The sequence below is a fragment of the Dendrobates tinctorius genome, unplaced genomic scaffold, assembly GCF_039654945.1.
Source record: "Dendrobates tinctorius isolate UK_male_01 unplaced genomic scaffold, ASM3965494v1 ptg000270l, whole genome shotgun sequence".
Classification (NCBI taxonomy): Eukaryota; Metazoa; Chordata; class Amphibia; order Anura; family Dendrobatidae; genus Dendrobates; species Dendrobates tinctorius.
In genome coordinates this window covers 10685763-10698070 of record NW_027361937.1, presented here as the reverse complement: position 1 = coordinate 10698070, position 12308 = coordinate 10685763, and the positions used below count along the sequence as shown (strand labels likewise).

Sequence of the window (12308 nt, the reverse complement as noted above, 5' to 3'; positions counted from 1 at the left end):
CCCTTTCGGAGGAGGAGATTTAACAGGGGTCGTCCCCCCGGGAGATAGAAAAAGCTGGGACTTTAAAGAAAAAAGAGGATCGGGCTATATGTTTAAAGGGCCCTCCACTTCCTCCAAAAAATCTCCCCAATGACATTGGGCCGGAGGTAGGGGGAAGGCTTTCTCTCTTCCTTTCCTCCTGGGCAAATATTTCCCCCAGTACATGGGTCCTAAATATAATCAAGGACGGCTTAAAAATAAAATTCATCCGTCCGCCCAGGCATACCTTCATAATAACACCCAGAAGGAAAGCCCAAGAGCAACAGCTGGCCCTGGAGACGGAAGTCTTGGGACTAGTGAAAAAACAAGTCCTACAGGAAGTCCCAGCGCAAGAAGAAGGAAGGGGGTTCTACTCCCCCCTCTTCTTAATACAAAAACCAGACGGCTCTTGGAGAACCATTGTCAACCTGAGGACACTCAATCAGTGGGTAGACAATTGCTCCTTCAAAATGGAGTCAATCAACACGGCCACAAAGATCCTGTTCCAGCATTGCCTCATGGCAGTGATAGACTTAAAAGATGCCTACTATCACATCCCAATCCATCGGGAGTATCAGAGATATTTGAGAGTAGCGCTCTATATCCAGGGGCAGGTGAGACACTACCAATACGCAGCCCTTCCGTTTGGCCTGTCTACAGCCCCCAGGGTATTCACCAAAGTGATGGCCGAAGTAATGTCTTTTCTGCGATCCAGGGACATAGTGATCGTCCCATACTTAGACGACTTTCTGGTAATAGGGAGGTCGGAATCCCACTGCACACTTCAAGTGAAGGAAGTAATAGCAACTCTAGTAGGACTAGGATGGATAGTAAACATCCCCAAGTCAAGGATAACCCCAGTAAAAGAGCAATCCTTCCTAGGGTTGATATTGAACTCAGAGCAACAACGCTGCCTCCTACCAGAGAGGAAAGTGACCAAGATAAGAGGCCTAGCTCGCACAGCAATACAAAGGCCAAATATGACACTGAGGAACGCAATGTCCCTTTTAGGCTCACTGACATCATGTATACCCGCAGTAACATGGGCGCAGTACCACTTAAGACAACTACAGTGGGAAGTCCTGTCAGCGCAGAAACAATTAAAAGGGCATTTAGAAGGCAAACTATGTCTCTCAGTGGCTGTAAGAGATTCCCTGCTCTGGTGGACTGTAGAAAAGAATCTAACAGCTGGTGTCCCGTGGCAAAAACCAGTCGAGGACATCATTACGACAGACGCGAGTGCCACAGGGTGGGGAGCACACCTGAGATCCCATACAATACAGGGGACCTGGTCCTCACTAGAAAGCGATCAGAATTCAAATGTAAAAGAACTATGGGCAGTGGAAAAATTTGTGAAACATTTCCTTCCCTCACTTCAGGGCCGCCACACCCGGGTCATGATGGACAATCAGGCAGTAGTAGCCTACATCAATCATCAGGGGGGAACGAGATCTCGGGGCCTCATGCAAATATCAGATCTACTCTTCCAGCTAGCAGAACAACATCTGTTATCCATCACAGCATTGCACATAAAGGGGGCAGAAAATATACAAGCAGACTTCCTGAGCCGCAGGCATCTAAGACAAGGGGAATGGTCCCTAAACTCCCGAGTCTTCCAACAAAATAGTTCAGGCCTGGGGCAGACCAGAAATAGACCTGTTCGCTACCGCACACAACCGGAAGGTCAGGAAGTTCTGCTCGCTAAATCCAAGGGAAAACCCCTTCGCAGTAGATGCCCTGCAAATACCCTGGAAGTTCATCCTGGCCTATGCATTCCCCCCGATAACAATGATCCCAGTAGTAGTCAGGAAAATCGGGGAGGATCGGGCAAGAATAATTCTTATAGCTCCTTTTTGGCCGAGAAGGCCTTGGTTCTCCCTTCTCAGGCTCATGTCAGTGACAGATCCATGGATACTACCAGAGATTCCAGACCTGCTTTCCCAGGGACCAGTGGTCCACTCTCAGGTGAAGGGCTTCCATCTAGCAGCCTGGAATTTGAGAGGGCGCTACTGAGTCGCCAGGGTTTCTCTCCAGGGTTAGTCTCCACCCTGTTGAAAAGTAGGAAACCAATAACATCCCAAATCTACGGTAGAACGTGGAAAAAGTTCCTAGACTTCCTGGGGGAACCTTTAGGGGATGTAGCTCCAGTGGGACCTATCCTAGAGTTCTTACAGTCGGGGCTGCAACTAGGGTTAGCCACTAACACACTCAAAGTTCAAGTCTCAGCTTTGGGGGCCCTATATAACTGCAATTTAGCAGCCAATAGGTGGGTGTCCCGGTTCATTAAGTCCTGTGGCAGGTCAAGGCCGGTCATTATCCCAAAGATACCACCCTGGGACCTGAACCTAGTTTTGGAGGCTTTAACCAAAGATCCCTTCGAACCACTACTAGAGCTGTCACCAAAGCTACTTACACTTAAAACGGTCTTACTGGTAGCCTTAACGTCAGCCCGAAGAGTCAGCGACCTACAAGCTCTGTCTATATGTCCTCCTTATACACAGATCTTGGATGACCGAGTGGTTCTAAGACCAGACCCGGCCTATCTCCCCAAGGTAGTCCAAAAGTTTCATAGGACTCAGGAGATCTCCTTGCCGTCGTTCTGTAACAATCCCAGAAACCCGGGGGAGCAAAAGTTCCATACGTTAGATGTAAGAAGAGCCATAATACAATATATGTCAATAACTAGTCAGTGGAGGAAAGATCAGTCCCTTTTTGTAGCCTTTCAGGGGAGTAGAAAGGGGCACGGGGTAGCTAAAAGTACCATTGCCAGATGGATCAGGGAGGCCATTATGTTATCCTACTCCGCAAGTGGCGCTTCGGTTCCAGAAGGCATCAAGGCTCACTCCACCAGAGCTGTGGCTACCTCCTGGGCAGAGAAGGCTGAGGTATCGATTTGAGCAAATTTGTAAAGCCGCTACTTGGTCCTCACCTTCCACCTTTTTTAAACACTACCGACTTGATCTGTCTTCCTCTACTGACCTAACCTTTGGTAGAAGGGTGCTGCAAGCGGTGGTCCCTCCCTAAGGTGTCTTATTCTACAAAAGTCTCTCATGTGTGCCGTCATGGGAGACGGGAAAACACCAAGGTTACTTACCGGTAGCCGTTTTTTCCGGAGCCCATGACGGCACCTGTATATTCCCCCCCCTTTCACTCCTTTGGTGTGCACTTTAGTTTGGGTGTTTTTTAGTTAGACATAATGTGGTGATAGTTTTACCATGTGTACTAACCCCGGGGGGCCTCTCATGCTCTGTAAACCAACTGAAGCGAGGGAGAGGTACCGCCCTTTTATCTTCAGTAGGGTTCCTGTCCTGACTGGGCGGATCCCCTCTCTCATGTGTGCCGTCATGGGCTCCGGAAAAACCGGCTACCGGTAAGTAACCTTGGTGTTTCCATGCCATTGCTTTTGCTTACTGCCTTGGAATTAAATTGACCTTCTCCAATTAATGAAAAATCTTCTCATTTATATTTTGTGTGGTTCTGAGAAAGCTAGATGTCCACTAATATTGCTGCCATTACGATTTCTGTATGGATTAAACACTATGTAATATTGGCTACATTAATTATCGCACAGGTTTCCCAGTGACAGTTTTTAGTAATAAAAAAAGGTTGCAATAGGATTGGACTGAGGAGGAAAATATAATTGAGTGAATGTGTGTATGCTTGTTTGCAGGAATGCAAGTATAAACCTTATTTTTTCCCACCTTGTCAGTGTTTGCTGCTCTTGGTTTTAAGGCTACTGAATATACTTGTATGTCTGGGTTTTTGACAGGGAAACAAGCAGGACAAAGCAAAGCGAGCTGTACCCCAGGTATTTCACCTGTGTCCACAGGCAGCTGTGTGTTAATCATTTCTAGTGTGTCACTAACGGCTCTGTGGCTTTCTGTCTTTGCATATGTCTGTCCCAGGGTGTCTCATTAACATGCACTGTCTTAAGTATAGTCTTCTCCAACACTTTGTTTAACTTGGACAAGGGCTACATTTTCTGAACATTGTTTAGTAAAGGATTAAATATCAACAGGATATACCGATAAACTGTGTGCAGTTAAGTAAACTGGTGCAGAGTAAATTACAAGAGAAAAGTAGCCTTGAGGCTGTGTGCCCACGATGCGATTTTTAAGCGTTTTTGCCGCGATTTTCGGCGCGAAAGCGCTGCGAAAACGTTTAAAAATCGCGTACAGAACGCACCCCATGCATTCCTATGGCATTCCGCACATGCTGTGCTAATGCTGCGCTTTTTTCCGCGGCGGAATCGCATCGCGGAAAAAATCGCAGCATGGTCATTCTTTTGTGCAGAATCGCAAAGAATTGCCGCGATTCTGCACCCATAGGAATGCATGAGAATCGCTTACTTCCCGCATGTGGCTATGCCCACCATGCGGGAAGTTAAGCGTCTCATGTGCGGTTGGTACCCACGGTGTGGAGGAGAGTAGCCTGTCCTCCAGGCCCTGGGTACCATACCCCTGTGAAAAAAAGAATAAAAAAATAAAAAATCGGGGTATATTTACCTTCCGACGTCCCGCGCTGCATTCCCGGCCTAAGCGTTCCCAGTAATGCCTTGCGGCAAGGTCCTGTGATGACATAGTCTCGCGTGACTCTAGTGGTCTCGCGAGATCGCTATAGTAACGCGAGACCAACGTCATCACAGGTCTCGCAAGGCATCGCTGAGAACGCTGTGGCCCGGGATGGCAGCGTGGGACGTCGGAAGGTAAATATACCCCGATTTTTTAATTTTTTATCATTTTTAACATTTTATCTTTTACTATTGAGGCCGCATAGGCGGCCTCAAAAGTAAAAAGCTGCTCACACTTGTCAAACACTATGTTTGACGAGTGTGACCAACCTGTCAATCACTTTCCAAGCGATGCTTCAAATCGCTTGGAAAGTGCTTGAGAAAATCACGGCAAAATCGCGAACAGAATCGCGGTGAAATCGCGCGAAAAAAACGCACGATTTCTGGGAAGGAGTCCGGTTTTTAGTGTGCGTTTTAACACGCAACGTGGGCACATAGCCTGAGTTTCTCATGAGTAAAGGCCAATGTAGAGGAGTTTATAATCTGGAACAACCTTTCATTAGAACACTTGTTCGTCAATTATCAGTTTATGGTTGTGTTCACATGTTGCGAGTATGCCTTGATCCTGTTGAAACAGCAACATTTTTGCAATAGTTTTTCAAAATTGGCTCAAAAGCTGTGTTTTTGCTACAAAAAGACAGACTATAAACACAGCCTAAATATGCTAGCAATCACCCTGCAAGCACGCAAAATGCTTGTTCATATGGTTATTGAATTGTTCAATATTAAAAGTATCGTTCTTGACGGCACATCATCCTGTGTAAACAAGAAATGTGCTGCCGATAACACCACACAATCGTGTTAATGTTCATTTCTCTATCGCTTCATTGGGGGACACAGAGACCATGGGTGTATGCTGCTGCCACTAGGAGGCTGACACTATGCACAAAAAAAGTTAGCTCCTCCTCCGCAGTGTACACCCCACCGACCAGCAGGAAATTCCTCAGTTTAGCTTAGTGTCAGTAGGAGGTGGACACGGGTCTTTCATTAGACCCATATCTACCTCGATGTGCGTCGTTTCTTTTCAGGTTTCCGGAGGGATACAGTGTGAAGAGTCACAACTGTACTCCCACAAAGAGACTGAGTATGGCGTGTACTGCCACTCCGTATCCTCATAGCTCTCCGTGCGGACCAGAAGCTCAGCACAGGTGCGTGCCAGCGATGGATGGTCCTTGACAAACGCCGCCCACCAGAGCCTGTCGGTAGGAAGAGGCGGACACGGGAAATATTAACAGACAGCGTTGGATAAAGAAGGCACCTGTATTGGAGCAGAGGAGCGGCACACGGAGCAAATCATCGCAAAGATACCTTGGAGCGGCGCCAAGGCAGCGCAGCAGGCTATTATACGCGGCCCGCGCCTTCCGACGGTCGCCGCATTTCATCTAGGCCCTGACTGCGGTGCGGGCCTTGTTTCCCCCCCCACCTGTATTCATCGGGGGGCTTCATCTTACAGCGCGGTTCTGGCGGCGTCTTCCTTCTGGGTGGCCGCGGCAGTGCTGACAGGCGGCCACCGTCTCAAATTTAGTCCCCGGCTTCATTTTAGGCCTTTGTGCCCGTCGCGGCCATGCCCCCGCTCACTCTCATAGGCCGGCTGCGCTCCCGCCTGTTCCTAGGCCTTCCCACCACCTCTCTTGGCCTGTGGCTGGGTAGGGGGGGCAGTTTCCTTTTCTTCAGGCGGCTAACTCCGCCCTTCTTCTTGTCCCTCCTGAACCGCGTTTTTTCCTCCACCTCAGGCTGCCGCCATCTTTGCAGCCTGTCAGCCGGAGACGATAGACGGATGTCAGCTATCCCCTGCTGGGGCCCTGCAATTTTCACGAGCCTGGTACATCGCTTTGGGGGACACCGGACCGTGAGTAGTTCTGCAACTGCAGACTGACGCCCTCCTCTGCCTTTCTGTCCCCCAACCTTCCGGCTTTTCTTCAGGGTCCTTCTGTTCCTTCTTCTTTATGTCTAAGTCTGAGCGTAGCCGTACGCCGGCCCCCATGGGCACTCTTGTCCAGTTCTTTGCATGCTCCTCTTGCAATCGCAAACTTCCCTCAGGTCAGCCTACTCCCCTCTGCCTGGACTGCAGCAATCCCATTCAGCATGACCCCGTTCAGGAGCCATCTATTGTGCCACGTGAAAGCGAACCCCCCCATCCCTGTCTGGGCCTCATCTCTTTCACAATCTGTGGCAGACCTCACCAGAGTGTCTCAGTCCCTAGTGGCCATTCTTGATAAGTTGCCCCTGGACACTTCTGCAGGGTCCAGCAGGTCGCAAGACATTCCATGTTAAACTTGTCACATCATGGAGTAATGTCTGCAGAGCTGAATAAAACAATGTTTTATTTTTTAATGTCTCATCTCCGTTGCTGAGTTATTGCTGAAAATTAGAATCAATACTTTACAAGCAAAGATTAAGGGGGTGTTGACAGATATTCTTTTTTCGTGGAATTGGCTTCCCTAGGCAGGAGGCATCATGCCGGGGGAAAAAAAAAAATACGCTCCAATAGAATTTCAGATCCAGCTTTTTTCATGTGAGACATGTAATGACACACAGCCCTGCTCTCCTGACTGCTGTCACTGCTGGCATCTACTGTGATTACAAGCAAGGGAGAAGAGTAGGGGTGAGATGTGTGTCATAACAAACACACATGCAGCTCTCCTCTCTCAGTGCTGTCAGCTCTGCTCTACTTCCACCCCCACTAACAGTGCCATAGGATGAGAGCTACAAATATTCCGTCAATGCACAGGGTTGTAGATTGAGTTCAAGTGTTATTCACTTGTCAGTCAAGATGCTGAAAAATGCATATTGGGGGCTATAAATGCAGTCCTTGGACACTAAAACTTTAAAATTTATATTGCTGGCATAATTTTTTTAGGGGCCAAGTCTCCTATGTAACCATGTAAGTAGTTTATTAGTTTATTTAGCATTTTCTGACAATAAACTCCCTTTAAATTTGGTTTTAGGTTGCCAATAAATAGCTTCTGGGTTACATTCTGATGTCAGGCTTCCTCTAATCTCATTCACATGTTATTAAACCAGCTAGAAATCGTGCAGAAGCTTACAGTGGGTACGGAAAGTATTCAGACCCCTTTAAGTTTTTCACTCTGTTTTATTGCAGCCATGTGGTAAATTCATAAAAGTTTTTTTTTTTCTCATTAATGTACTCTGCACCCAGTCTTGACTGAAAGAAAAAACAGAAATGTAGAAATTTTTGCAAATGTATTTAAAAAGAAAAACTGAAATATCACATGGTCATAAGTATTCAGACCCTTTGCTCAGACACTCATATTCAAGTTACATGCTGTGCATTTCCTTGTGATCCTCCTTGAGATGGTTCTTCTCCTTCATTGGAGTCCAGCTGTGTTTAATTAAACTGATAGGACTTGATTTGTAAAGGCACACACCTGTCTATATAAGACCTCACAGCTGACAGTGCATGTCAGACCAAATGAGAATCATGAGGTCAAAGGAACTGGCCAAGGAGCTCAGAAACAGATTTGTGACAAAGAACAGATCTGGCCAAGGTTACAAAAGAATTTCTGCAGTTCGCAAGGTTCATAAGAGCACAATGGTCTCCATAATCCTTAAATGGAAGAAATTTGGGACCAACAGAAGTCTTCCTAGACCTGGCCGTCCAGCCAAACTGAGCAATCGTGGGAGAGGAGCCTTGGTGAGAGAGATAAAAAAGAACCCCAAGATCACTGTGGCTGAGCTCCACAGATGCAGTAGGGAGATGGGAGAAAGTTCCACAAAGTCAACTATCACTGCAGCCCTCCACCAGTTAGGCTTTTATGGCAGAGTTGCCCGACGGAAGCTTCTCCTAAGTGACATATGAAAGCCAGCATAGAGTTTGCTAAAAAAACGCATGAAGGACTCCCAGACTATGAGAAATAAGATTCTCTGGTCTGATGAGACGAAGTTAGAACTTTTTGGTGATAATTCTAAGCGGTATGTGTGGAGAAAACCAGGCACTGCTCATCACCTGTCCAATACAATCCCAACAGTGAAACATGGTGATGGCAGCATCATGCTATGGGGGTGTTTTTCAGCTGCAGGGACAGGACGACTGGTTGCCATTGAAGAAAACATGAATACGGCCAAGTACAGAGATATCCTGGAAAGTGATGAGCGAGTATACTTGTTGCTCGAGTTTTCCTGAGCATGCTCGAGTGTCCTCCTGTTACTGCTGCAGTTATTAAACCATTTAAATGCCAGTGTGTAACTCTGACACTGGCATGTAAGTTGAACAATTGCTGGTGCCTGCATACACTGGCTCCCATCAGCCCACCTGCTACTGTGGTATTGCAGTATATAGTACAAATGCATCTCACAAAATTAGAATATAATCAGAAAGTTAATTTATTTCAGTTCAATACAAAAAGTGAAATTCATATATTATATAGAGTCATTACAAACACAGTGATGTATTTCAAGTGTTTAATTCTGTTAATGTTGATTATGGCTTACAGCCAATGAAAACTCAAAAGTCATTCTCTCAGTAAATTAGAGTACTTTATAACACAAGCTTGAAAAAATGATTTTAAAATCTGAAATGTTCTCCTACTGAAATGTATGTTCAGTAAATGCACTCAGTACTTGGTCGGGGCTCCTTTGGCATCAATTTCTGCATCCATGTGATGTGGCATGGAGTCGATCAGTCTATGTCACTGCTGAGGTGTTTTGCTCCCAAAAACATCATTGATTGTGGAAATTTCACACTAGACCTCAAGCAAGCTTGGACTGTGTGCCTCTCCACTCTTCATCTAGACTCTGGGACCTTGATTTCCAAGGTCTAGTATGAAGTTTCCACAATCAGTGATGGTTTGGGGAGCATGTCATCTGCTGCTGTAGATCCACTGTGTTTTATCAAGACCAAAGTCAGTGCAGCCGTCTACCAGGAAATTTTAGAGCACTTCTTGCTTCGCTCTGCCGACAAGCTTTTAGGAAATGGAAATTTCATTCTCCAGCAGGACTTTGCACCTGTCCACACTGCCAAAAGCAATACCTGGTTTAAAAACAACAGTATCACTGTGCTTGATTGGCCCGCAAACTCACCTGACCTTAACCCTTCTGAGACACCAGACCCAACAATGCAGATAAGCTGAAAGCTGCTATCAAAGCAACCTGGGCTTCCATAACACCTCAGCAGTGCCACAGGCTGATCGCCTCCATGCCACGCTGCATTGATGCAGTTATGGATGCAAAAGGAGCCCCGACCAAGTATTGAGTGCATTTACTGAACATACATTTCAGTAGGCCAACATTTCGGATTTTAAAATCATTTCTTTAAGCTGGTGTTATAAAGTATTCATGTGTGCAAACTTTTATTGGACATTTATTGCTCTATATCTTTGGTATAATTTATTTATTTGCATACTTGTTCTGGCTACTGGTGTTTTGCTTCCACCTTTTGTTCAAAATATATTTTTAATATTTTTCTGGCACCTATATTAGTGACTAGGGAGATTATTCATTATTAGCATGATTTTTTTGGCACATTTTCTTGTGAGCCCTCCATTATGTGTTATCACATGTTTAATATTGCTCTCTTTTGTTATTCCATTCATCATTTATTCATTTATTATTGGAATTGTCTGTAATTTTATTTTACTGCTTTTTTTGTATTTGGTACATAGTTTTTTCACTCGCCTGCCTTTCTCATTATTTTGCATGTTGCTCCATCACGATTTTAACTGTTTTTAATAAAGTACATTGTCTGTCTGGCCTTTTGTGTCCAATAAAGCCTTTATTTATTCATTATTTGCCTTGTGTGCACTATACTTTGCGCTCTGTCTTCTTTCCATATGTTCTAATTTACTGAGATAATGACTTTTGGGTTTTCATTGGCTGTAAGTCATAATCATCAACATTAACAGAAATAAACACTTGAAATAGATCACTGTGTGTAATGACTCCATATGAGTTTCACTTTTTGTATTGAAGAACTGAAATAAATTAACTTTTTGATGATATTCTAATTTTTGAGAAGCACCTGTATGAGCAAACAAATGATTGCAGTTTTAAGTCCAATAAAGAGTCTAAAAAACAATGCACGAAAATTAAAAATCTACAAACAATGTAAAAAAATACACTTTTCCACAGTTTAAGAATAGGGAAAATAGATGGATATTTTGTATTACCATGTTTGTAAAAATCTAATCTATTAAAATATGTAATCAAACTGGATGGGTATACTGTACGCCATAACGAGAAAAAAATAAACACAAGACTTCTGGGTGAGCTCATGCCTGATGAAGAGACCTGAGTAGTCTCGAAAGCTTGCAATGTGTCACCATCTTTTCAGTTAGCCATTAAAAGGTATCAACCACTGAGGACTCTCAATTCTGAATATTTTTCTATCTACTGGCTAACACGGTACAAAGATATACATCTTTCCTGTATCACTTTTGTCAGAGATTACACCAAAAAGTGGACCCCACAATTTGTTACCCACTTTCTTATGAGCGTGGTGATATCCCATATGTAGTCAAAAAAACTGCAGGGCTCGGACAGGAAGGGGCACAATGTGACTTTATTTGAAAATCCTTTCAGGAATTATTACTCACAGAGGGAGGCATGCTCCTAAAAATACATTGGCTGATTATAAAACTTGGTCTTGCTAACAAAACAATTGTCCCACATTTGCGTTTATTGTAGCAGGAAGAATAAACTGTATGGAATGAAGGGCAAAATGTGGAGAAAATTGCAGCCAACTATGTGGCAAAGCTGAGTTTGTTCCAAAGATGAAAGAACACCAGCTGAACTAGAATTGCACAGACTTTCAGGGACCGGTCGTACAGCGTCCTTTTAGCTCCATCAATCCCTATATGAGAGACGAATGTGCCAATAGACGTGGTGCACCATAGCAAGCTCCCACCCGCCAAGGTTAGAACCGCTATATGCACAAAACAACCAATCCCCTACAGAATCTGTATTGTCTGGTACCAGAGGTTCGGCAAGAACCTTACGGTAAAGTCCATAGTGTATAAGTACGGAACTTCCTCATTTTTAGAAATCCTCCAATAAAATGATTATGCCCATATCACCAACATAAATGTAAGTAATTTAAATGGAAGCTAAAGTTTTGTGTAGCAAGACAGTCATAAAAACAGTCAGTTAGGTAAATGGTAACAAATGTTTGTGATTAATCAGGTCCTAGAATTTTCAAATGACTTGACTTTTCAGGAACATTTGTGGGGTCCACACTCGAGCGTACAGACATGGGTACATGGACGAGAATTTGTTGGAATAGTAGTTTGGTATGGGATTGATCAAGCCCTAGAATTTTCAGATGACCTGACTTTTCAAGAACATTTGTGGGGTCCACACTCTGGGTTGTACAGACGTGGGTACGTGGATGAGAATTTGTTGGAATAGTAGTTTGGTATGGGATTTATCAAGCCCTAGAATCTCAGTTCAAGTGTTGGAATTGTGGAATGGGGTAAAATGGGATCTACTAATGAAAATTTCTCTGTTACTTATTCCAAATTACTCTACTGGGGCCAATAAGCAGAAAATAAAACTTATATAAAAAAAACTAATTGTAGGTGGTGTGGGAGGTCTCAAAGCAGGGGTAGATACAAAGGCCTGGTTGGGATGGGCATGTGGGGCAATAGTACCGGGAATCACTCCGTTTGCCATGCTTCCTGCAAACCCGGCATCGTTTTTGAGGATACCTTTGGGTGGGAGTGACAGGGACAGAGTGAGGAAAATAGCGCTCTGCAAGTCTCCGAGA

General features: G+C 44.6%; 1 protein-coding gene across 3 annotated transcripts in view; it reads left to right on the top strand.

The window, feature by feature from the left end:
* Positions 1-12308, top strand: part of ACSS2 (acyl-CoA synthetase short chain family member 2) — a 118944-nt gene that overhangs the window by 52616 nt on the left and 54020 nt on the right. For 2 of the 3 annotated variants that reach the window (XM_073559430.1, XM_073559433.1), the window contains one exon: positions 3788-3826. The exons of the other annotated variant lie outside the window; for it this stretch is intronic. In XM_073559430.1, coding sequence (XP_073415531.1) covers positions 3788-3826 — 39 coding nt within the window. The remainder of the gene's footprint in view (positions 1-3787; positions 3827-12308) is intronic. 3 annotated transcript variants of the gene reach the window in all.